This window comes from Chelonia mydas, chromosome 4, assembly GCF_015237465.2.
Source record: "Chelonia mydas isolate rCheMyd1 chromosome 4, rCheMyd1.pri.v2, whole genome shotgun sequence".
Classification (NCBI taxonomy): Eukaryota; Metazoa; Chordata; order Testudines; family Cheloniidae; genus Chelonia; species Chelonia mydas.
This window is the reverse complement of record NC_057852.1, coordinates 33,487,151-33,512,744: the sequence shown is the minus strand read 5'-3', so window position 1 is coordinate 33,512,744 and position 25,594 is coordinate 33,487,151. Positions and strand designations below refer to the sequence as shown.

General features: G+C 42.8%; 1 protein-coding gene and 1 long non-coding RNA gene across 3 annotated transcripts in view; one reads left to right on the top strand and one right to left on the bottom strand.

Moving 5' to 3' along the window:
• The window catches only part of OSTC (oligosaccharyltransferase complex non-catalytic subunit), a 12,804-nt gene extending 3,091 nt beyond the window's left edge, over positions 1-9,713 (bottom strand). The window contains exons 1-3 of one of the 2 annotated variants that reach the window (XM_027833730.3): positions 8,760-9,713; positions 4,354-4,447; positions 1,676-1,873 (exon numbers count right to left, since the gene is read on the bottom strand). In XM_027833730.3, coding sequence (XP_027689531.1) covers positions 1,676-1,873; positions 4,354-4,447; positions 8,760-8,898 — 431 coding nt within the window. In that variant the 5' untranslated portion in view covers positions 8,899-9,713. The remainder of the gene's footprint in view (positions 1-1,675; positions 1,874-4,353; positions 4,448-8,759) is intronic. The other variant, XM_037897024.2, reaches the window with a different exon arrangement.
• Positions 9,464-25,594, top strand: LOC122465467. Its single transcript, XR_006290357.1, has 2 exons — positions 9,464-9,596; positions 12,746-25,594. It is a non-coding gene; the product is annotated as an uncharacterized LOC122465467 (long non-coding RNA).

Genomic DNA, 25,594 nt, shown 5'->3' with positions numbered 1-25,594 from the left:
GTTTCTCTAACATGACCACGAACTCTTGAGACCAGCCACATTTGATTAAAAAAATAAATCTATTGTATGCTGGTGCTTTATGCTGAATTGCTACACACTGCCAGGAAACCCAACACTTTCATTTTATGGGCCAGTAATTATATTGCAGAGGAGATTTAGTGACTCTCCAAGAAATGGAAAATGACCATATCATTATTTTAAAAAAAACAACAAAAACAAACCAGAAACATCCCCTGCCAGTTAATTCATGGAGTGGTTTTAGCAGTGGCCCTCAAAGAAACTGCTGCTGTTGGCAGCTCTAGAGGTCACAGTGGGGTTGAGAAGTGGGAGGGAAGGAAAAGAGGCAGGCAGGCAGCAAAAATAAAATAATTCATTATAAGCTACTGAATAGACTGGAAAACACAGAATCAAGAAGCTCGAAAGCCCTGTCAGTACATGCAAGAACTAAATCTACTCTACCTTCCTTGGAAGATTTTTCACAGGCTGTAGAACAATTTTCCAGATAGCCTCAGTTTTCCTTCTTCTTAATTTTCACCTTGTTATACCCCTAATTCATCTCCCATCCTCCCAATGCTTACCTATTTATGCTTCTCTCTAAAGCCTGTGCTGGATTTTAGCCAACCTGTATAGATTAAGTCTTTTAATCTTTCCTCAAAATCCAACCCATCCAGTCTAGAATCAAACTGTATTGTAGCTATGATTTCTGACAGGGAGCTTGTTACCTCCCCGCACAACAACTTGATGTCTCAGAATGGGCAGACCCAAAAACATTTACACCTCACTAAAGAGGGCACATTCCAATTTTAACTAAAACACCTTAAAGCAAAGCTGTGAGTGTTTAATCTACACCAATTTTTTTTTTAAATATAACTTATCTTTGCTTCATATGTAGTACTTTGTAAACTTAGCTGGGATCCTAGAAATCAGTTTGCCACAGAAAAACATGGAATTTGCATTTTTACAGAGATTCTTTCATTTTTTCACAAAATGTAAAAACTAAAATGTATTAACTAAATTTTACTGATGAAAGTACCATTGCCACTTATTCAATGGGCACAACCTCTCCCTCTTGTGGTTGATTTTTGAATGCGCTGACCGCCCAAGCCCTTACCACAGTCAGCCCTGGGTGGCTGGTGGTTCAGTTAGTACAGACAGCCAGATAATGGAGGCTCGGATAAACTGTACATAGCTAAACACACTCCAATACACTGCTTTGGCATATAGAGGTTACTAAGTGACTTATAGGGGTTTGTATTTTAATGCATCTCAAATTTCAGCCTCCAGGACTAACTCAGAAAGTGAGTAAAGTTAATAGAAAAGCAATTTTTGCTTTTTATTTTGTGCGTTAAAATTTTTTTTCTGAAAATATAGAAAGCAGACAAATATTTGGTATTTGTAAGAAATACAAATTGTAATTCTATTAATTTTATTTTATTATAATGATTGATGTCACTGGAAGGCTTTGAACTTGCTCCAAAAATGTTAATATACCAATAAAACATTGTGTTCAACTGATACCTATATTTATAGTGGCTAGGGAAACTGAAGTTCAGCATTCCACTTTAATTGTGGAAAAAAACCATACAAATCTGTGATTTATCACAAAACTAGGATCCCTGCTCATCAGTAACAGAAAGGGAGGGGAGAACAGCATGAAATGTCCTAAACAACTTACGGCAATTTCATCCGCATGAAAACTCTTGCCATGAAGAAGCTCAACAGGACGCTGACAAATCCAATAAAAAGCAACAGAAATCTATTGAGCTTTGGGATATTTGGTGCATTGGATCGGTCCAGAATTATGAAGCCTAAGCCTCCCATTGTGAAGAGGAAGCTGGATGCGAGTCCTTCCATAATATACTGTCCATTTACTCTGGGGGGAGGGAAAAAACAGGAATAAAAGATATTTCAGTAGAACACCAGCCCCTCAAGGTATTATTTTCACTTCAAGAGCCAGCTATTTAGTGTAATATTTTGATCTGCTTCCGTTTTACAAAAACCCAGGACAGTTCATTTTGATGTTTACACACTTAGCTCCAGCAACGTGTGTTATGTTCCACTGTCTCCTGATGCGATAAGGGATTAATATATAATTTAGCTCCTGGATCAGTACTTTGCAAGGTGACAGAAATGTACTAATGCTTTTAATCATGAGTATTCATAAAAGGGTAATGTGACTGTATGCAAAACCACCATATTTTATACATTACTTATTTAGAATTTTAGATATGAGTGGTAATTTCAAATGTGTCTTGGTTGAAAGCAAAAATAAGTTAACAAATGAATGTAAGTAGGGACCCAAAACTTCTAGACTGTTGAGCTTTCAAGTTTGTTTCCCAAACCATTTCTTAGAAGACAAACCCCGAATTCCAGTCACTGCAAGAAGAGAAGCGTTATTCAAATCCATATCAAGGGAGGAATTGCGTCTCCTTGTTTCAGCACAGCATTAGGAGTAAGATGTGCTAGACCAGTGGTTCTCAAACAGAGGTCCGGGGTCCCCTTGGAGGTCACAAGCAGATTTCACGGAGTCCACCAAGCAGGACCAGCATTAGACTTTCTGGGGCCCAGGGCAGAAACCCAAAGCCCCACCTAATGGGGCAGAAGCACGGGGCTCTGAGCCTCGCCACCCAGGGCTGAAACCAAAGCCTGAGCAACTCAGCTTCACAGGGCCCCCTGCAGTGTGGTGCCCCGGACAACTGCCCTGCTTGATACCTCCTAATACTGGCCCTGGCTTTTATATGCAGAAAAACAGTTGTTGTGGCACAGATGGGCCACAGAGTTTTTACAGCATGTTGGGGAGGCCTCAGAAAGAAAACGGTTGAGAACCCTGGCACTAGACTGCATTCTCATTTCTGTCACTGCATGATTTTGGATAAGTCCCTTAACACATCCGTGCCTCAGTTTTCCAATTTGTAATACACCACCACCTTGGTTAAGCACTTTGCTGGAAGGATCTACAAGGGTGCAGAGCATTTCATTAGTGTCTAATCTTGATAAATAGTAGTTGAATCTTTTACACTGTTCTTCCCCATGACTTTCACTAAAGTGCTCCCAACTTCCTAGAGCAATGTGATTCATGTATATTGCAGTAGCCCAAAGAAATCTGAAGCATATATTGGAAGGTGTTAATCTGAGCACAAACTCTACGCAAAAGATTCCTAGAGTCAAGAGTAACAATGAGAAACTACTATGTATTTTATAATCAATTTTTTTTTTAAATACAGTGTCAGCTCTTTTTTTTTTTTTTTTTTACAATGAGGTACTTTTAGTTAAAAAACAAAAAAAAAGCCCAACATTTTCTGCAGGAATTAAGGATAACCAATCCAGACAGACAAAATCCAGAGCTCTGTAAACTTACTCCTTAATTTTCTCAACTAACTTCTGACTAAATTAGTTTTACCTCTAATAAAATTTTAGATTCTAAGCAAGAAGAATCTGCTGAACTAATTTTGAAGGCCAGACACTGTAGATTTAGGTTTCAAACTGAATAAAATCTGTCCCTAAACTGCAAGTTACTCCATATGGGTGATCCCCTGCATTTATGCAAAGTAACTAAGACCTCGATCTTGCAAATCATTTTATTTTGGGTTCAAAAACTGAACGCAAATTACGGATACGAGTTCTACAGTTTATTGCTGTTGAGCGTAATTAGAAAAATAAGATTTGTGGTTTGCTCTTACAGCAGAACTGGATGTAGAACAGAAAAATGGTCATTCAAAATATTAGAAAAGAGTTGGGGAGGGAAAAGAAAGTGAAAGCCAACTAAAGACAGGTTATATTAATACACAGAACTAGACTGGGGTATTCAGTTTTAATTGTTACATATTTGCAACCACCCACTTTTCCTTGCACAAACAAGCACACAAAAATATTTCACCCATTATTAAACAAAGTTTAACAGAAAGGAAATGTATAAAAAACACATTACAAAACTGGTGTATGATGTCAACTCTGACAAGTAATTAAAAAGATATCATAGTTATGAAATATGATCAAATATAGCTTCTGTTTGTTATAAATCTTGATTTCTACTCATGAAAATTAATTTGTATCATCTACCTGAAATTTCATTTCCTGTAATGCAAAAATCTTTGTATTTTTATCAATTACATATCTACTAAAACCTCAAACCCTTCCAAGCCTATATATGAAATATACTGTGAATATTTAAACAATTCATTTGCAAAAGAAGGCTCCAATCAGTGCAATCAGATGCATATTTGTAGATCCTGGGGCCCTCAGAGAGCACAGCTGAAGTCAATGGAGCTCTCCAAGAGCACTGCGGTTCACTTGCATTCATCTGTTTGCAGGTCAGGGAGAGACCGTTCGATTATGACAAAGGATAATTTCTACCTGTATGCCAAGAAGGCCACTGGTCTCTGATGTCCATGTTCATCTGTCATAGACCCAACACTGGGAGGTTCTACAATCACATCATAGATTATTCCTATAAAAAAAGAAAGAAAAAGAAAAAAAGGACATTAGTTTTGAAAGATGGGCCAGCATCATCCATCTCTAAATATTAAGAACGATTTCCTTCTACAGACAGTATGAATAGAAAGGGAACAGTTTAGTAAATTACTTGCCATTTTACATCTCCTGTTCAAATGCTAAGAAATACATAATTAAGTAAGTTATAACCTTAAATTATAATGGGATGGATACCAGACATTTCAGAAAGCCATTTTTTTACATTAGGATACACCTATACAGCAGCTGGGAGGGTCGTTCCCAGGTTGGGTAGAAATACACATGCTAGTTCTGCTCAAGCTAGCATGCAAAAAGTAGCAGCATGGCCACAGTGGCTCAGGCTAGTTACCAGAGTACAATCCTGCCCGACCCCCAGGGTAGGTACTCAGGCAGCTGAGCTGCCACACCACCACTGCTATTAGAACACTAGTTCAACCACTCCTAGCGTGTGTATGTCTACCAGAGCGGAGAATCACCACCCCAGCTGCTGTGTAGACTACCATTAATGGTAAGTGGCTTATACATGATTTGCGCTCCAATGACTTTTCACATTCACAGTCTTAAGTGTTCTTCATATCAGAGCCTAGGACACTAGACCTTGTTTTCCTACTTAATCGAGTTTAATCTGCGATTGTTAACTTGATTAATTCTATTTACCTTTATAAGGATAACAAAAATAAAAACCACTTTTGGATGAAAAGACCCAAAATGTACAGTAGTGTTCTATTTAGGGACCATTCTTTCTTACTGTACAGGTACAGACACCATAGAATATCATGGGAAGATTCATGTTGCAATGTCATTGAGCCTAACAGAGACCCTGTAAACTTTAGCTGTAATTTTGAATTTAATCTAGAATTTTAGGAGTTACTTACATGAAACTCTAAATTTATTCCAGCAAATTTACTAGAGCTACTGCCTCTTGTGGTTGGACTTCACATTCCTTATTTGTTTCTGGGTGACTACAGCGTATGAGGCACTGTATAAACTCAAAAAGAAAAGGAGTACTTGTGGCACCTTAGAGACTAACCAATTTATTTGAGCATAAGCTTTCGTGAGCTTAATCGTGATTAATTAGAAAATTAAAAAAAATTAATCGTGATTAATCGGGCGATTAAAGAATACTAGAATACCATTTATTTAAGTATTTTTGGATGTTCTCTACATTTTCAAATATATTGTTTTCCATTACAACACAGAATACAAAGTGTACAGTGCTCACTTTATATTTTTATTACAAATATTTTCACATTAAAAAACAAAAGAAATAGTATTTTTCAATTCATCTAATACAAGAGCTGCAGTGCAATCTCTTTATCGTGAAAGTTGAACTTACAAATGTAGAATTATGTACAAAACAAACCTGCATTCAGAAATAAAACAATGTAAAACTTTAGCGCCCACAAGTCCACTCAGTCCTACCTCAGCCGATCACTCAGACAAACAAGTTTGGTTTCAATTTGCAGGAAGTAATATTGCCCGTTTCTTGTTTACAAAGTCACCTGAAAGTGAGAACAGGAGTTGCATGGCACTGTTGTAGCCGGAGTCACAAGATATCAATGTGCCAGATGCGCTAAAGATTCATATGTCCATTCATTCTTCAACCACCATCCCAGAGGCCATGCGTCCATGCTGATGACGGGTTCTGCTCGATAACGATCCAAAGCAGAGCGGATCGACGTATGCTCATTTTCATCATCTGAGTCAGATGCCACCAGCAGATTGATTCTTTTTTTTTGGTGGCTCGGGTTCTGTAGTTTCTGCATCAGAGTGCTGCTCTTTTAAGGCTTCTGAAAGCATGCTCCACACTCCGTCCCAATCAGATTTAGGAAGGCACTTCAGATTCTTAAACCTTGGGTTGAGTGCTTTATCTATTTTTAGAAGTCTCACATCGTACCTTCTTTGCCTTTTGTCAAATCTGCTGTGAAAGTGTTCTTAAAATGAACATGTGTTGGGTCATCATCCGAGACTGCTATAACATGAAATATATGGCAGAATGTGGGTAAAACAGAACAGGAGACGCAGTTCTCCCCCAAGGAGTTCAGTCCCAAATTTAATTAATGCACATTTTTTTTAATGAGCACCATCAGTATGTCCTCTGGAATGGTGGCTGAAGCATGAAGGGGCATATGAAAATTTAGTATATCTGGCACGTAAATACCTCGTAATGCTGGCTACAAAAGTGCCATGAGAACGCCTGTTCTCATTTTCAGGTGATAGTGTAAATAAGAAGCGGGCAGCATTATCTCCCATGAATGTAAACAAACTTATTTGTCTTAGCAGGTGGCTGAACAGGAAGTAGGACCGAGTGGACTTGTAGGCTCTAAAGTTTTACACTGTTTTGTTTTTGAGTGCAGTTATATTACAAAAAAATCTGCATTTGTAAATTACACTTTCATAATAAGGAGATTGCACTACAGTACTTGTAAGAGGTGAATTGAAAAATACTATTTCTTTTATCCTTTTTACAGTACAAATATTTGTAATAAAAATAATATAAAGCGAGCACTGTACACTTTGTATTTGGTGTTGTGATACAAATCAATATATTTGAAAATATAGAAAAACATCCAAAAATGTTTTAAAAATTTCAATTGGTATTCTATTGTTTAACAGTGCAATTAATTGCAATTAATTTTTTTGAGTTGATCACATGAGTTAACTGACTAATTGACAGCCCTAATATAAACTAGTCTACATGCCCCTCTACCTATATTTCTTGCAGGTGACAAAGAGAGGATCTTCATGAAGGATCTGAATGGAGCAGCTCTGCAGACTAGTGCAACAGACTTCTCATGCCATTTAAGAATAATTGTAATAAATGCAGAATTATGTTTCTTTGGTGCATCAACCCAAACTACATTGTGTCACCTGACTGGAGTTTCCTTTGATAACTAGAGAAAGAGATTGTGATCCACATACCATTTGCTATTAAGCAGCAGTAGTGATGAATAAGCCAAAAACTGCTACAAGGTTGGCATAGGAAAGCAAAACAGCCACCTGCCAAGTCACTACTCAACAGTACCATTCTCATTCCTTAATCAACACTCCCCAAAAACCAGGTAATCAAAGCTAAAATAAGGTTTTCAGATATGCACCAAAATCTCTAATTTGATCACTGATTAAATTCTACATATCACACACTAGAAAGTCCCATTCCATCATCAGGATTAAGGCAAAATTTCCATAGTGGACAAAGAAGGGTGGGAGTTTTGGGGGGTTGGGAGGAGCACATAATACACCTCACTGACACCTCACAGAAGGGGCTGCTCTTCTCAGGCTGCATATCAATTTAAAGGAGGGAACTTTTGAATGTCTTTGAAACACACAGAGCAAAATCCTTCACCACTAGAGGAAGATGTTATAAAAGCGGTCTTAAAATTATCTGTTCCAAAAGCCAAGAATGGAAAGTAGGTCTGTCTATAGGAACAAAGGTTTCTCCCCCGGGACACTCATCTCCTGACTCAGACACAGTATCAGTTTGATTTCCGATATTGCCTATACTGAGCAAGTGTATCCTGGTCTGGAGATGGATATGGTCCCACAGATCTCTTCGGTTACTGCACCTGAACGAAGATCCTCACCAAGGCCTATTTTTGAACCAGACAACCAAAACCTTCTCCACCGCCCTGCCCGCTGGTCACAGAGCTGGGCCAATCACCCCAGCGGGGACGGGGATTTGCGTACCACCCTCAGCGCGGATGTGGGGCTTTACACCACGGGCAAAAACGACCCCGGTCTAGGAACCCCACCGGAGGGCGTCCCTGCACTGTGTGAGGCGGGGCGTAGTGACACAAATTGCTCACGGGTGGGAAAATTGTGCCGGCTGCTGTTTTTGTCCTCACAGGGGCCCTCTCCGGGCAGGCTCAGGCAGGGCTTCCCAGGGCCGCAGGCGGAATCCGGGGAACCGCGATGCCCCAGGAGGGGGTGCAGAGCAATTTGCCCCCCCCCCCGCCACCGTGCGGCTGTGACGGGATCACCTATATGGGGGGAGGGGGGTTGTCACACACCTCCGCTCCCCTCACCCGGGGTCTCCCTCGGCCACCACCTCAGGGAGCCCCGGCAGCAGGCTCCAGCCCCGGGAGTGTGGGGATCGGGGGGAGGCACTCGCCCGCAGCCAGGCTCCCACCGAGAGAGGTAGGGGTAACCCCACTGCCCGCCGCCCCCAACAGGCGCCCTAGGAGCGGAGAGAACAGGCCTAATCCTGCTCCCCCTCCCGGCCCCTCAGCCCTCCGCCCGCCCGGGCCCGCTCCCGGCCCCCCAGCCCTCCGCCCGCCCGGGCCCGTTACCTCCGGTGATGAGGAAGTAGGACACCACCACCAGCGCGTAGACGGTCATAGCCGAGGGCGTGTGCACCCAGCTCGGCCGCTTCAGCTTGATGTTGGGGCACTGGAGCACCGCGAACGGCACCCGGTAGAGCGTCTCCATGATGGCAACCCAGCCACCTCCACGGAAGGCTAATCAGACCCAGCACCACCGCGGCCGTCTGCCCCGCCTTGACCCGCCGCCGCCACCGTCACTCTACACGAATGCGGAAGCGGAAGCCAACTAGAGAGGGAACGCAGGGCAACGGCGGGGTCCTGGAAGGTGATAAGAATAGGGCGAAAAAGTGCAAAATTGAGCATGGTAAAGGTCACCTGGAGAAAAACTCGAGCTACGAAATCTCAAGGCATTAAAACACCGCCAAACTCTGGAGTTTCAAGCCGACTATACGTGTCTGGGAAATATCAGTACTACACACCTGCCAGATCCTAGCAGCACCTGACGTGGCCTAGACACGGCAACTGAGAGAGTCTCGGGCGGGACTGGCCACCCGAAGCCCCGCCCACAGAGCAGGAGGCTCCGCCCACAATGCGGAACCTTGCCGGGGGGGTGCCGTCGCCGGGCTATAGCTCGTAATCGCCCGTTACCGTTGCGGCACCGGCCGGGCAGCACGTGGGGGGCGGTGCGTTAAGTCTGTTCAGCGTGTGCCTTCCCCCAGCAACAGAGCGCAGGGCTCTGCCTCTGGGTTCGGCCTCGGATCGGCCAGTCCAGCAAAAAGCGGAACCCTCTTGCGTGGTGAGAGGGCAGCACGGTCTCCCTTCTACCCGCCCGTCCTCTCCCGAGCGTAGCCGTTGCACGCCCAGGTGGGTCGCCTCTGTCGAGGAGCGTGTGAACTTCCCAGGGTGCAAAATCTGTGTGGGTCTTTCTTATCGCTAGACCGCAGAAGAGCTGGATGCCAACTGCCAAGCCGGTGTGGCACTCTAAGAAGTTTGGGTGAAGCAAGCTTTTTTTAGATACTGTGACCAGACATCCCGTTTTTAAAGGGACAGTCCCGTATTTAAGCCCTTCTGCAGGTGTCCTGACTTTTTCTTAAAAATGGGCAAATTGTCCCATATTTTTTGTCTTCCACCACCCCACCCCCCCATCGGTACTGGCGGGCAGGGCCATCCTTAGGCATACGCAGCATATGTGGCTGCATAGGGCACCCAAAAATTTGGTGCACTGCTGGGACAGCAGGTAAGAACAGGTCGGCTCCCACACACCCAGCGCGTGTGGCAGTCTCCTTAGGCAGGGGCCATATTCACAGAGCCGGATGCGCTGGTGTGGCGCATTCTGCGTGAGGGAAAGGGTACGGGGGTCTCTGCGGGGAACTCTGACTCTCAGCCACCAGGCGGCTCGGTATCCTTTTCTGCCTCCCCTTTCCCTCCATTGCCCCAGGCTGCTGCAGCGTCTGCTGCATACAAAGCTCGGTGTGTCAGCAGTGCGGAGGGGTTCTTCTGGGTGTCCGCGAGCACCAGTTTAATAATACTGTGTAGGACTCCAAAAATCCTAAGGACAGCCCTACTGGTGGGTCCTGCTGCTGGCCTGAGCTCTGCAAAGTCATGGGCCAGGCCATCCCTTTCCCCTCCTCCTCCTCCTCCGCGGTTGGAAGCAGCTCCCATCCCTTCCTTCCCGCACAATGCTGAAAGGCTGCTACTGACCATATCCTGTTGTGTATCCTCGGAAAAATGGGCATGTGAACCTTTAATGCCCCCCATGTATTGCCTCGAGAAGATGTGGTGCCAAGTACCAGGAGGGATGGGTTTGTCCCGGGGGCCCAGTCCAGCATGGTGGGCGGAGAGCGCCAGGCAGGGAGGGTCGGGTAAGTCGGTCACTTCCCCTGTGTAAGAGAGGTGTATAGGGAGTGTGTGTGGGAGGGGTAGGGATGTGTGTGTCACCCCTCCCCATGTGAACCCTAAAGCCTTAAAGATAAGAAGGTAAATATAAAGAATTTTAGATGCAGCATTTCTTTTTAACAGGGGCTCAGTCAACTTGATGTTAATTTGACTGTTTGTATTACATAGTTCTGACTGATTGCCGATGAACTCGCTTGAATACTAGTAATTTTAGGGGCCTGGAGCCCCCTCCCAGACCCTGAACTCCTCATTTTTGGCCCCACCCCGGAGCCCGCACCGCCAATCAGAGTCTTCACCCCCTCCTACAACCCAACCGCAATTTCATGAGCATTCATGGTCCACCATACAATTTCTATACCCAGATGAGGCCCTCTGGCCAAAAAAATTGCCCACCTCTGCTATAGGTTGTAATTGACTACAGACTTAATTTGATTTGCATTTGCCATGTCTCTGGGCATGTGTGACATTTTATAGGAGCATATTTTGTTTTGTATTGCATCTGGTTGTTTACAGCACTCCCTCTTGTTTCTAGTAGAATCTCTATTCTTTCTTAAAGAAACCTACATTTGTTTTATTATAAGTGATCATAAGTGCTATGTGATTTTACATTGGCAGAAGATCTGGGATTTCTGTGAATAGCCGGTGTCAGGATATCACAGGGGAATGATGCAAAGGAACTTGGGAACTGGGATGCATCTATTGTTAATCTCCAGCGAAGACAAGTCTGGCATAGCCCAGAGGAGAGTGCTTGAGTAGCTGAAAGCTCGTGCTATTAGGGAATTGATACCCAGCCAGGTATAGGCAAGATTCCCTCAGCTGAAGGCGGGAGGTAACAAGGTGACTAGGCTCCTGGGTACCCCAAGAACCATCACACAAAGTCACAAATTTATAAATAAATAATTCAAGCTACTTTTGTGTGTTGCAAATAGTGCAGATCAAAGCCATATGTAAAACTATTAAATAAAGATATTCTAGAAAAAGTTGCTCCCGACTGTGGAGTTTAGAAAGAAATCAGTGAACCATCACATTCAGCTAGATCATGAGATCTCACATTTACATTAAAATTGTGCTTCCCAACATTTTATGGTTGGATCAGTGGAACTGTGCCTGGTCCTTCTAGCATACCTGAGGTCACATTTGTTTTCTTTCTCCTGTCCTTTTTTTTCTGTCCTCTCATTTTTCCTTCTTGTGGTGTTCCCCCCGCACCCTTCTGTTTTTTCTTTCTTACTGCCCTTTACCTTACAGCTTTATTCATCCCTCTCCTCCCTACTCAACTTCAGTTATTTCTTGCTTTTTTCTCAGTTTTCATTCTTCTCTGCAATTCTCCCCACATAGCTTTCCTTTGTTTTTCTCCCCGGTCCTTATTGCTGTGGTCTCTCTCGTCCCCATGTTTGACACCGTACTATGTTACAGACAGTACACAAATGTGTGCACTGTTCAGTGGGGCTGGGAAGAGAGCAGAGAGCTGGAGACTTGTGCCCAGCAGTTTCTCATATCAGGTAAGGACAGGTACACATCCAGAGCAGTAAACCCCATACAATGGAAATTCCAGTCCTAATAAGCTGAATTTTGTGCTGTCTCTGAATAGATTTAAATAATAGAACATAACTGAGATGAAACTAGTCCTGATCTGCTTAGTTGAAAGTCTTAGTGTTTCATCACTGACTATTTTGATATAATAATATTGTAAATTGATATATTTTAAACTGTAGTTGACTGAGGTGGCCACAGTGTGGTAGGAGTACTCTTTTAAAGTAATTGTGTCCACAGTAATTTAATCTTAACAGATGGAAAAACACGTATCATACTCTGAATGTTCCCAGGAGAGATTGTTGTAGCATTTGCTCAGAAAAATAAGATGCAGATCTTAAGAAAAGGAAAATACTGGCAGCTATCACAGTAAAAGACTACTTAGGCCAATGAAGGAATGAGGACTCACTTGAGTATCAGAGGAGGATAGCAATATACTGAAAGACATTTTTGGGAACTGTGGGGAAACAGGATTCTTCAGAGGACTGGAGGTTAGTTCTAAAGCCTTTCACCTTTAGGTCATTCATTCAGATCTGGCCCAGGTCAGATGAGATCAAAAGTTATTATCCTCTCTTTTCTCTGTACAGCTCCCAGTATAATGGAGCCTCAGTCAAGAGTATGAGTTACCATCAGGGCTTAAATTCTCAAAGATTATTTCCCAGAGCCCCGGCATCTCCCGTAGGGCTGAAGCCCCAAGCCCCAGCGGGCGCTGTGAAGGACCTTGTGATTAAACAGCTTGAATCTGAGACTGTGAAAGGAGAGCTAATGGACAATTCAAAGTGAGGTGAGATGACTGGGGCAACAGGCAAGGAAGATGATCTTAATAACTATGTTTCATAAGGACTAGGTGGGAGCAAGGTGGGCCAGAGAGGAGGTGATTGCAGTAGACAGAATGTGAGATGATAAGGGCCTGGACAAGTGTTTTAGCTATCCGGAGAGAAAAAGGTGTCCTGGCTTGGAACTGTTATGGAGGAAGCATCAGCGGATTTGGAGGTAGGCTGGATCCGTGGACCAAAAGGGAGGAAGTAGTCAAAAATAATTTCCAGGTTACTGCCCTGTTTGAGAGGAAGGATGATGGCACTGTCAGCGGTGCCAGAAAAATATACATTTCATCAAAAAGATTTCTCAAATTTGGATGGAGGGAAATATCTAGTGCATTAAGCCCATCTGAATATTTATAGCATGCTGACATGCTTCTGCCGACAATTAATCAAATGCAGTTTGGCACGTGCAGGTGATCTTAACTTTTAAATTGTGGGAAAAGAAGAGCAGGTAATATTTAAGGTGAAATAAAGGATACAATTTTCAATACTGCAATTGAAACTAATTCTGATTTTGATTCATTTCCAGTGTTATCACTATCCTTTAATCATCAGCATGAAGAGAAAAAAATAATCTCTACTTCATTGAGATGTATTTGCAACCCCATTACATTGAAGACGACCCCGTGTTTTTCAAGGGAAACTGATGCAGCGACAAATCCCTTAAAGTCCAGATTGTAGGTCCATTAAGCAGGAATTCCACACATACAAAAATCAATTTTCTACCATCACCATGAGTATTCCACATCTCTCCCCAAAGCAGCATTACCTGCCCAACCCGCCACAGATGTCAGTATTCAATTATATGTAAATTACAACCTGCTCCAACTCATACTGAAGTTAGTGTCAAAACTCTAATTGACAGCAGCATAATGGTAAGGATCATGTCTTCTTATACATCTGTAAAGAGCCCTCTAAACAGGAATATTGCTACCATTCAATAGGCATAATTTGACTCCATAGGTGAAGCAATAAAACTTATACATGAAACCTAAGCCCCACTGTCAACCATGAAAATTTTTAGTTATTTGTCAGTGTTTAGCAGGTTTGCTCTACAAGAAAACATACCTTGCCTCTAAATAATTTAATCTAGTGACTACCTTGAAGACATTGCTAGTTAAGAGGCACATCACACCTGTAAAAACTGCCTTGATATCTAAATTGCAGCTGTCTGCTGAGAGTCTGTCATCAATGTAAAAAAAAAAAAAAAAAAAAAACCCACGCACACACAGATCTAGCAGCCTTATTATCATTTCCCTGATACTTTGTCTAATGACTGCATTTTTATTTTTGCTGCTAGCCAAGCTATCATACATGGAAACTAAGATTTTAGTTGCCCTTGTTCTTCACTCAAATTTCATTTTTGTAATTGGTTTCTTTTCTTTCCTTCCAATTCCCCCGCACCCTCACACACCCCAGTTCAGAGCAAATTGCCTAATTTCACTGCTTTCTGCCTGTTCATTATTTAGCAATGATTAAATTGGAGATGTTATACAAACCAAAATGGAAGCTCACAGTGAATATCAACTCCTTTCCCACCATTCTTCCCCCACCCCCAAGAGCCCTAAAGGAAATCTAATCTAACAGACATTAATGTAAATCATGCATGTTGAATCATATTTAATTGAAAAACCACTTATGGGGAAGATTAAACACCTGTCTTCATTTCCCTTTCCTGTCTGAAATCCATACTTTTCAGCATATTGCAGAGCGGATACAGTTGTATTACATTAAGACAGTGAATATAAACTTCAACTTTGAAAACTGAACTTTATATTAACACACTGCTGCTCAGACAATTTAGTGAATGTTACAATCCCAGGGCAAGATCTTTCTACTAGTTTATAGCCTTTAAAAACACATTCCAAGCTGGGTTGGCAATGGTAGAGCTATTGCTCTGAATCATAGAATATCAGGGTTGGAAGGGACCTCTGGAGGTCATCTAGTCCAACCTGCTGCTCAGAGCAGTACCAGTCCTTAACTAAATCATCCCAGCCAGGGCTTCGTCAAGCCTGACCTTAAAAACCTCTAAGGAAGGAGATTCCACCACCTCCTAGGTTTTGAATGGTCTTTGATTCTCAATCATTGCTAGGTACTAACATATAATAAAGCATCCTGCCCTGAAGAGCTTACAGTCCAAATAGCTGTATGTTCATTCAATTTGAGAACATTAACAAAACTGTCTTCATTGCCTTGGCAGACCGGAAGGGCAGTTCTCTTGGGGGACAGAGACTGTTTCACCTCTTCTGTTAATACCCCACCAAAGTATTCAGGAGTTTTAAATGGAGACCTACCTTTGTTTCTCCATGAAAAGTGACCATGGCTGAGGTCCATAATATTGGGAGAAAAATGAGCAATGAATGATACTGAGGACCTCTTCAAAACAGAAGACTACCACCGTTGGTCAGTTTTTTAATATCAAATTATTCTTTCCCTTCCATATTTGAATATTGGCTGGTTACAGTATAGGCCGAATTAAGGGTTCTTTGCTCTTAGGGAAGAGCTATTAAAGGCAGCTTGCAGCAGAATAAAATTGGGCTTTTGCCCTTTTGACTTTTTTTTTTTTTTTTTTGGTAAATCATAGTTTTCTAGCATAGACAGAACTAGAATTACTAAGGTAAAAGCTAGAAGGGGAAAAAAAAACACTAGAAAATTGGAATAATAATGCTCACCTCCTTTGTGATCTACTGCTGAACAGCACTGTATAAAAGCTAGGTATTATTTAAGGATATTTTAACAGAAAAAAAGCAAAAATGCACAAGCCCATTTTTCCCTTTAGAGATCACCTTTAAGAGAAAAGTTGTATACTTTACTACTAGATAAACTGCAGCTAGTGAGAAATCTCTTCCTAGCTGATGGTTATGCATCGGCTTGTGACCACGAGCAGGAGTTTCTCTAGTTTGTTTTCATAATGTGGAACCCATTTCTCCACCGTTCCTACTTTGTTACATTATGGCAACTACAAGTCTCACTGTAAAAATCAGTATTAGCAGTTTTAGTATATTTTACTTGTCCAAACAGAATATTGCATACCTCTGGAGACTAGTTACTTAAGTCTAGATTTTTAAAGGTATTCAGGCATTGCTCTACTCAGTGTTGCAAGGCCTAAGTAAGTATTACATGTCCAAGTCCCATTTTAAAAAAGGACTTAGTCCCCTAGGTGTCACTGGAACAGTGCAAGTGATTTAAATGGCTAAGTCCTATGTCCCAATGACAGGCACCTCTGTGTACATCTATACTGAAAAAAATCTTGTAGCAATGACTCTCAGAACCCCAGGCCAACTGACGCAGGCCTACACTATAGGGCTAAAAATAGCAGTATAGACATTCTTGCTTGGGCTGGAGCCTGGGCTCTAAGACTTTTCTCCCTCACTGGGTTTCAGAACCCTGTCTCAAGCCCAAGGAGGAACATCTAGGCTGCTACTTTTAGCCTTGCAGTATGAGCCTGAGTCAGTAGAGCTGGGCTCTGAGACTTGCTGCTGTTTTGTTTAGTGTTTTTTGCAACATAGATGTACCCCAAGTCGCTTTTGAAAATGAGACTTGGACATGTTACTTGGGCCTTGCAACACTGAGCAGAGCAATACTTAAAAACCTTTAAAAATCAGGCCTGGTCTACACTTAAAACCTAAGTATACATAGCTACAGCACTTGGGTATGAAAGCCTCACACTCTTGAGCACCACAGGTATGCTGACCTAACCCCCAGGGTAGATGAAGCTGCGTTGATAGAAGACTGCTTCCAGCAACCTAGCTACTGTCACTTAGGGAGGTGGAGTTACTACAGCATTAGAAAAAACTTTCATCACTGTAGTGCGCATCTACATAATGTGTTTCATGGCATAGCTACACACCATTGTGTGCTGCTATAGCGCTCAGAGTGCACACGTCCTTAATCTCCCTCATACTTCTGTTGCCTGCTCTTAGGTAGATTTTTATATTGTACTGTGTGATATCTGAACACGGTTGGACCTGCTACTGCTTCCCTGCCACTTGCGTGCTTCCTTGGACATATTACCCAGTCAGCTGGTCAACAGCTCCCATCTTACTGGTTCAGAGTAAATCTTGATTTCCCTCTGTAGCAGCCAGTACAGAGTGAGGCTTCACCTTTTTTCTTTATCTCTGGGCTGCCTGTAGAATCAGTTACAAACAGACAGAGCCAGCATCCTGCAACCAGTCATCTCTCCAGACACCACACTTTGGGAAATGTTAGTAGTTACCTGAATTTAACAGTAGCAGTAAAATCACAACATTTTATTCCGAGTGGAGGATCAATGACACGTTCCAACTTACTGAGTGAGGAGATGCATAACAAGTTACATTTGAGGACATACCCCAGCCACTTAAGCAGCTCCTCCACCAGTGCTACAAAACTCTTCTCCCCACCGGCTGACCTAGTGGGAGATCCCTGTTCAGCAACACTCCGTCCCATCTCAACTACATTCAGGTTGCAGAGGAGTTCTGAAGCTCACTAACCCTTTTGTACTGTGGCAGGCCAGGGCCATGAAGGGGAGGCTGAGTGGGGGCAAAATGAAAGCTCTTTCTTCGCATATGCACAGAGAGATTTGAGTGATCATTAAAAAGTTGCATAACGAGTCTGTGCAGTGACTTTAAAGCTTTTCACAGAGTAGTTACAGTGGCTGTGAAAACTACAACAGAGAAGAACATCTTGACTTGTGAGTGAAGACTGCACTAGAACACTGAACTAAAAGGTTATTTTTGCATTTAGCAAATCTTCTGATGAAGATGCTTTCTAGCTTCGACCATACTTATGGCAAAGATGTGTAGAATGGTAGAGGACACAAGAAAAGTTGAATTTTTATTTATTAGGCAGACAATACAAAGAGATTCACTTAGATTTCTGACTCTGTGCTTGTGCCTTCAACACTTTCACAACGATCTTCTGCTCCTCAATAAGGAAAGCTCGTTTGATTCTAGGGAAGAGAAAAAGCCTTCATTAGCTCTTTTATATATAAACTGTGCTTTGATATTACACACATTTCTCCAAGCCCAGCTATTAAGCACAAAATGATACCTAAAACCCAATTTTTAACTTTTCTACTTGCACTCTTCACCACTGCCAGCACTCCTGAAATAAGACATGCATACCATCTGAATTTAAAAATGCTTTTGGCCTCACATAGTATTTTCTTGGCAAAGTGGGCAGAAAAAACACTCAGAAAACTGCAAAGGCCTAGGTATTTCAGGATTAAAACAGTTCTCTCTTCCCCCCCGCACCCTTCATGAACACAGCGGCCATAGTCATGTTTAAACATGGTTATTTTTGTAGGTTAGACATGGTCATTATGTAGAGGATCTCAAGCCTAAAAAGACTGAACACTTAACTCACCAGACAGCTTGCTTGATGGTTTGCCATACCCAAACACAAATATACCATATGAACATTTCTAGTTACTATTTAATACAAAGGTAGTTAAGTGACATGGAAGAGTAGTTTAATAATCTCATTAAAAAAGCTGCTGTTAGCCTAAGCAAATTCAAATACTAGTGATGGGATTAATCTGATTCTCAAATCCATGTCTCTACAAATACTCCTCCCATCCTTAATTATACACATATAAGACCCACCCCAAAAATAAAGAATACTAGAAGTGTGCCTTGCCACATGGCAGCAGACATTTGTTACACTGACGCCCAGTCTGTGGCTCCTTCCTGTTGCCCAGAACCCCTGCTCCCCTCCTGCATGATAGTCAGGATCTTTTCTCCCTCCACTAGCAGCACCAACTCCCTCTAGTGCCATATGCAGATTTATTTGCGTGATACAGAGAATCATTTTGTAACCCAGTAGCAAAAGAACCCTAGAATTGTCACCTTCCTAGTTAATCAATATTAAAAAGAGTTTAACTGAACCCTAGATTGCCTTTTCTGTAGAATAAAACACAGCAGTGCTCAAGCGTCTCACAGTTAGAAACTTCCTTCCCCTCCTGGAGTTGTATCCAAACACCCAATTTACCTTCAAGCTGTCGTGAATATTAGTGCTTCACACTTAGTTCTGCACAGTTCAAAAAGGTGTTTTTTTACTATCACTTTTTTCCATATCAAGCTATCTTTATTCTTAAAGATACACGTTTCATGTGATAAAGCTGCTTTTCACATCATTCACACCTGTAGTAGGCTGTCTTAGTCACAAAATAAAACTTTTATATAGCTGAATTAAACACAAGTGTACGGGCTAGCATCCTCAACAAGCTGGGGGGCGGGGGGGCAGTGGCGCATTTAGCATGGAAAATTTTGAACTACGCGTTATGTCAGTCACACACCTGATGTCTTCCACATATCTGTGCAATTCGGTTTTTAAAGTACTTAAAGGTAGAAAAATTGCTAGCAATGGTTATAGTACAGATCAGGCAGGGAATAGTATATTAACCTTTTAACTTTGGAGATCTGGACTCAAATTGGTCTAATACGCGCATAGACGAAGCTCATTGCACCAGGGACCTTTTTGTTATCTCTGGCTATGACATGGCTAATACACATTGGCACTTTGCTATAAAATTAATTAAGATGGCCTTAGTTTAGTGTGCAGTGTAAAATTTATCCATATAGCAAAGCCATTACATCAACGCTGAGATGCTCAGCGTGCAGGTAACAGGGACCATAATTGTCAGGACTTGGGTTCAGTGAACAGCATGAAAAAGTTAACACTTCAACTTATATCTATTCTTAGTCACTGTTCACACAAGACAGGCAGAACTATTTAAAATACCCGAGTTGTAAGAATATGTGCTATGTATGCAGAGTAAGGGCTTGTCTTCACTAAGGCGCTAAGTCCATGTAAGTTACATAGCTTCTGCCTCTCCTTCAGGTGGATTACAGAAGTGGATGGGAGAGCGCTCTCCCATCAATTTAGCATGTCTTAACCAGACTCACTAAATCGACTCTGCTGCATTGATCGCAGCAGTGCCAATTTACCCTAGGACAGACAGTAAACTGTAGAAGATTAACTAGTGTCATACTTTTATACAGGGTCAGCTTTGGCATTAATGCTTTCCTTAAATAACTACACTTCTCTCTTGTATCAATCAGTATTCAGAACGTAACTCAAAGTTCAGGTTTATACAGAAAGGTCATGATGTTTGATGGTAAATTACAATCAAGAATCTAAAACCTTTATAAAAAAAAAAGATAGTAAAACAGGAACCAGCTGGAATCCAGGGGACAAGGTTTTGTACATATAAATGCATCTAGATTATTACATCACTGCTGAGTTTCATAGTCCCATGTTTATCCATTCCAAGTCAGTCAAGAGAAATATTCTGTTAAAAAGAATGTTAAGCACCCAGGTCTGAAAAATTTGGCCTATAAGAAGAAAAATGTGTTATTGCTAATATATGAACAGTAATTCTTCCCCCCTCCCCCATTTTGACCAATATTTATGATAAAGTTGCTTAGCTTTTTAAAAATTTACCTGTCACGGACACATTTAGCACACATGGAACCGCCATAGGCTCTGCTAACATGCTTCTTTGTTTTTGACAACCTCATAAGGACTTTAGGGCGCACAGCACGAACCTATGTGAAGCAAAAATTGAAATGTCATACCGAGTAATTCATAATCATGCATACTTTTTGGATATACTAGCCATATTTAAAAAAAAAAAATCAAGCAGACCATTTAAGCGTGTCACTTCAGACTAAGCATAAGGATGTTGAGCAGTTTCTCTTGGGGAAAAAAAAAAGAGAACTGCTGCTGAATGTGCAAGATATGCTTTTACAAGATACAGCTGTTGGCAATATCTCTTTACTACAAATATCTTACTAAAAAGTCCTTACATTGATAATTTATTGGTCCAGGATCTCCCCCAACCGGCATTGTGGGAAACTGGCAGTTAAATGTCAGTAGATTGCTTGGGCCAAAATACTGCATGACAACCTGGAAGTGAAGCTGAGAACTAGACTATAAAAAGAAATTCTAAGACTATCAGTTTTTAAATAACCCAACATGGTTTGTTAGTAACATAACTAAGGAAATTTGTGTTACAGTGTCTCTTCAAGTCATTGTACATATTCTACACCAAACTTAATCACACTGTAGACTACATCAAAATAGATATTACTGCAATTGCTCTTACTGAAAAGTGACATTTGGACATTATGTACTAGCTATCTTTTAAAGACATTTAGTGCTAGAAACAAGGAGATGACGTATCATGTGGTCGAACAAGCTCTCTGGCAATCACCAGCAAGCAGTCCATGTACTACAAACAAATAAGAACCTCTTTTACAAAAATATTAAAATAAAGCCCCAAATATTCTCTTTACAAATATATCAGTCTTTTATCAAATACAATGGACACAGCAGCCAGTTCAAGCTAGTTCAGTTCAGTTGGTAGTAGTATTACTTGGAAATGGTAGAGTCAGAGAGGATGACAATATGAGTTTTAGAATAGACATTGTCCTTTAAAATGTCACTTTTCACACTGAACCTGCAAACCCTTTTAAGTGTTTCGGCAGGCAGGGTAGTTAGTGATATATTGGAAGCAATCCTAGCAAAGATTAAATCAATTTCCTTCTTTCTGTAAAAATAAAATGATACCTTTGCTACATGATACCTTTTTTAAAAAATACTGCCGTTACTATAACTCACTTTTGATTGTACAGTCTGCACATAGAACTACTACAGTATCCCTTTGATAATTATCTATGTCTAGACTAGCAAGGATTAGACTTTTATGGCTAAATGTCAGTAAACTGCAATTTCATCCCCCCATCCGAACCAATGAAAAAAATATTTCCATTGATAACTGAAATTTACAGATAAAGTAAGAAAAATCCTGTTTAAGAACTTAGGGGTGTCATTAAATAATGCTCTGACACCCCCAGAATTTAGTGCAACTGAAAATTTAAATCCATTAAAAAAAAATCACTTAAAATAAATATCATCCATCCATTATATATATATATATATATATATAAATAAAAAAAGGTGAATTCTGCTAAGTCTACCCATGCCCAATTTTTATCGCATGGGCATTTGCTACTTATCCCCTAAGCTAAAGGGGCTCAGATGCTGTGGATTATAAGCACAAAAATTAAGGAAAAAAATAGCATCACTATCCAATAAATGCTTTACGTTTTCAGAGTTTTAACAACTAATCCTCACAACAAACACATATCTCCAATTAAAGACTGGAAAGCACTAGGCAAGATTCTTAACTGAAAAAAAAAAAGAAAAGAGGGAAAAAAAAATCACACAGCAAGTCAGCAACAGTGGGAGTTGAAGTATTTGATCATGGTACCGAAAATGACCAGTTAAATGAGTAAAAAGAAAAGGGGTACTTTTGGCGCCTTAGAGACTAACAAATTTATTTGAGCATAAGCTTTTGTGAGCTTTTTGCGGATACAGACTAACACGGTTGCTACTCTGAAACCAGTTATATGAGTACAATACGTACACCGCGAAGTCTTCCTGGACACACACCACATGCAGACTTTGGTGCCTTGCCAACTTTCTTAGTGTAAAGGTAAACAATCCTGTTACCTGGTGTCCGGGACCTGCGTGCATCAGAGAAACATGCAATTAGTGTAAATAACTACATTCAAACAGATAAAACCCTCAGAAACTCTGATCTTACTTACAGCCTGGTCTTGTTAGAGGCTGTGTTGTAGGACAACCTACGGCGGTATGTCAGACGCTGAACCATTTTTTATATCTAAATAAAGGAACGAGAGAAAGAGCATTAGACTCACAATGATCTTTTGCCACCACGTTTAAACTTTTTTTGGGGGGGAGGCGGGGGCGGAATTTGGACAACAAGAAGTAGATGACATCGTCAGTGAATCATATTACTTTTAACGGCCCTGGCAACAGCAATACACTGAAGTTTGACATGGGCAGTAGAATGCTTCAGGTTTCACACCTGCTAGTAATAAAGATATAATACTAATCCCACAAACATAACAATAATAAGTTCTAAGTCTTGGCATTTTTCTCCTTTAAATCTCAAAGCACGTTATAAAGGAGGGGAAGTATCCGCATCTACAAACAAATTATTCTATGTTGAGATGTTGTGGAATCACAGTGTAGCTAGCACCTACATACTGAGCGCTTGAAAACCCCTATACCTTTCATAGCACGCAGAACTGTCTGCTCCCCGTCTCCTGCCCACTGAACGACAGTCCTGTCACCACCACTGCGCCAGGCCCATCCCAGAAGCCCCGTGTTCGCTCTCCCGGTCGTTCTGACACAAGCTGCACGAGTCACTAGAAGGCAGCAGGGCTCCCCCATCTCCCTGCCTGGCGCCCCCGCCGCGCGAGAAGCAGGAGAGGCGCCCCCACCAGCGGGTCTGGCCCGGCCCGGCTCCGGACCATCCCCGTTACCCCGCGGCCTGTCGATGGCCCCAGCGGCTCGCAAGGCCGCAGAAGGGAGTGCGGGGCATGCGCTGCAACCAGCAGGCGCGAGCCCAACCGCGGCCCCGCCCGGGACACTCCGGTCCCGAGGCTCCATCCGGGCCTTGACCCAATCCCCGCTCCCCAATACCGCCCTCCCGCGGCTCCCCACACTCCGGTACCCGCCGGGAACTCAGCCCCAGACCGCCCGAGCCCGCCAATCCGCGGATGGAAGCGGATCGAACCAGCTCCCATACATAGGCCAAGCCATGGAAGCCACCATACCTGGTCTCGCCGGGACCGGAAGAGGAAGAGAAAGGGCGCGGGTCAAAGTTCAAATAGTGACGGAGCAAGCCCGGAAGTAGTATTCCTGTTTACTAGGTCAAGCTTCTTGATTGCAGTCGAGCGGGGCATGGGTATCGCCATGTTGTACGGAAACCTAGGGGCTACTGGCCGTGGTGTGAGTTTCTGCCTGCGGGGGCGTTGAAGAAGATCGGGCGGGAGCCCACAGTTCGCCACCGTTGGGCCGCCTCTCGCCCTCCCTTTCCCGGCCTGGAGCGCGGCCGGGGAAGGGGTTCGGGGTGCGGGAGGGGGCTCAGGGCAGGGGTTGGGGTGCGGGCTTCGGCTGGGCAGCGTTTACCTCGGGCGGCCCCCGGCAGTGACTGGCAGGTCCAGCGCCTAGGCTCAGAGGTGGCCAGGTGACTCTGCGCTTTCCCTGGCTGCAGGTGCTGCCCCGGCAGCTCCCATTGGCTGTGCCTCCGGGCCAATGGGAGCGGTGGAGTCGGGGCAGGGCATGGGGGGCCGCGTGCGGAGACCCCCTGCGCCTAAGCGCTGGACATGCTGGCCACGTCTGGGAGCCGCATGGAGCCAGGGCAGGTAGGGAGCCTGCCTTAGCCCTGCTGCACCGCTGGCCCGACTTTTGGCCGATTGTAATCTCCCAGATTGCTTTTAATAGTCACCAGGGGATTGAGGCCGATTCCGGTAGACTCTTGGCCAATCCGGGAGGGTTGACAACCTTAAATTGGACCCAGAACACTGGCTGCGGCCACCCTGGCTCTAACACACACAGTACTGTGTGTACCTTACAAACCCAAACCCTGCCAGAGCCAAGCACTGGGCTTAACGCACCTCCTCACCCTGGGAATGGAGGGGAGAAGGAGTGAATCACAGGTGGCAGATCTTGGTTGCCTTTCCTGATGCTCTGCTGGAAGGCTCTCTGGATATGCCTTAGGCTTAAATACTAGCTTCGGTATAGACACTACCTAGGCCCACAGGGAGGGATTCCAATCAATTGGCAAGCCTGAAAGTTTGCCCTTGGTTGCTCCCTGAGTTGCCACACTGGGATTAATTCTCACTTTAAGGAAAAAAAATGATGTGGTAACTTTTTATATAATTTTAAATCAGGAAAATAGTCTACTCAAGACTTCACATGTTTTCTGACAACAGTGGGACCTAAGAGTTGTCTTCTTAGCAGCCTGCCTTTGCAGGACCAATCTCTCTGTTTCTCCTCTAATCTAGTGGATGCCATTGTCATGGTTGTGGCTGCTGCAGGCATAGTATCTACTGCATTGACGATATTTACCATTCCAATAATCCTGAGATTTTGGAAGCAGTCCTGAGGACCTGAGAAATCTAGAATCTTGAGTTTTAAACCAAAAGCCTGAAAATATGCGGAGCTAGAGGTATATAACACCTATTAGCTGTTTCTTCAGAAACCTGGAAACAACCCAAGAGATAATTTCAGGTTTCAGAGTAACAGCCGTGTTAGTCTGTATTCGCAAAAAGAAAAGGAGTACTTGTGGCACCTTAGAGACTAACCAATTTATTTGAGCATAAGCTTTCGTGAGCTACAGCTCACTTCATCGGATGCATACAACAGCGGGCAGCGGAGCGCCGCGGCTAGGAGCTGGCGGAGCTGTCATGAGGCTTTGAATTGAGCTGTGAACTCAAAGCCTCATGACAGCTCAGTCAGCAGCACGGTCTCCCAGCTCCGCCAGCTCCTAGCCGCAGCGCTCCGCTGCTGTATGCATCCGATGAAGTGAGCTGTAGCTCACGAAAGCTTATGCTCAAATAAATTGGTTAGTCTCTAAGGTGCCACAAGTACTCCTTTTCTTTTTGCCAAGAGATAATGTTTTGGACAGCCAATAAAGAAAAAGTACAGAGAGCCCTAATCAGGCAGTTCCTTTTTAACCCCCAGTGATTACTTCCATTTCCTTTGTTATTTTTTATTTCTTTGCCGCAATAAAATTGTCCAATGGAAAATAAAAAA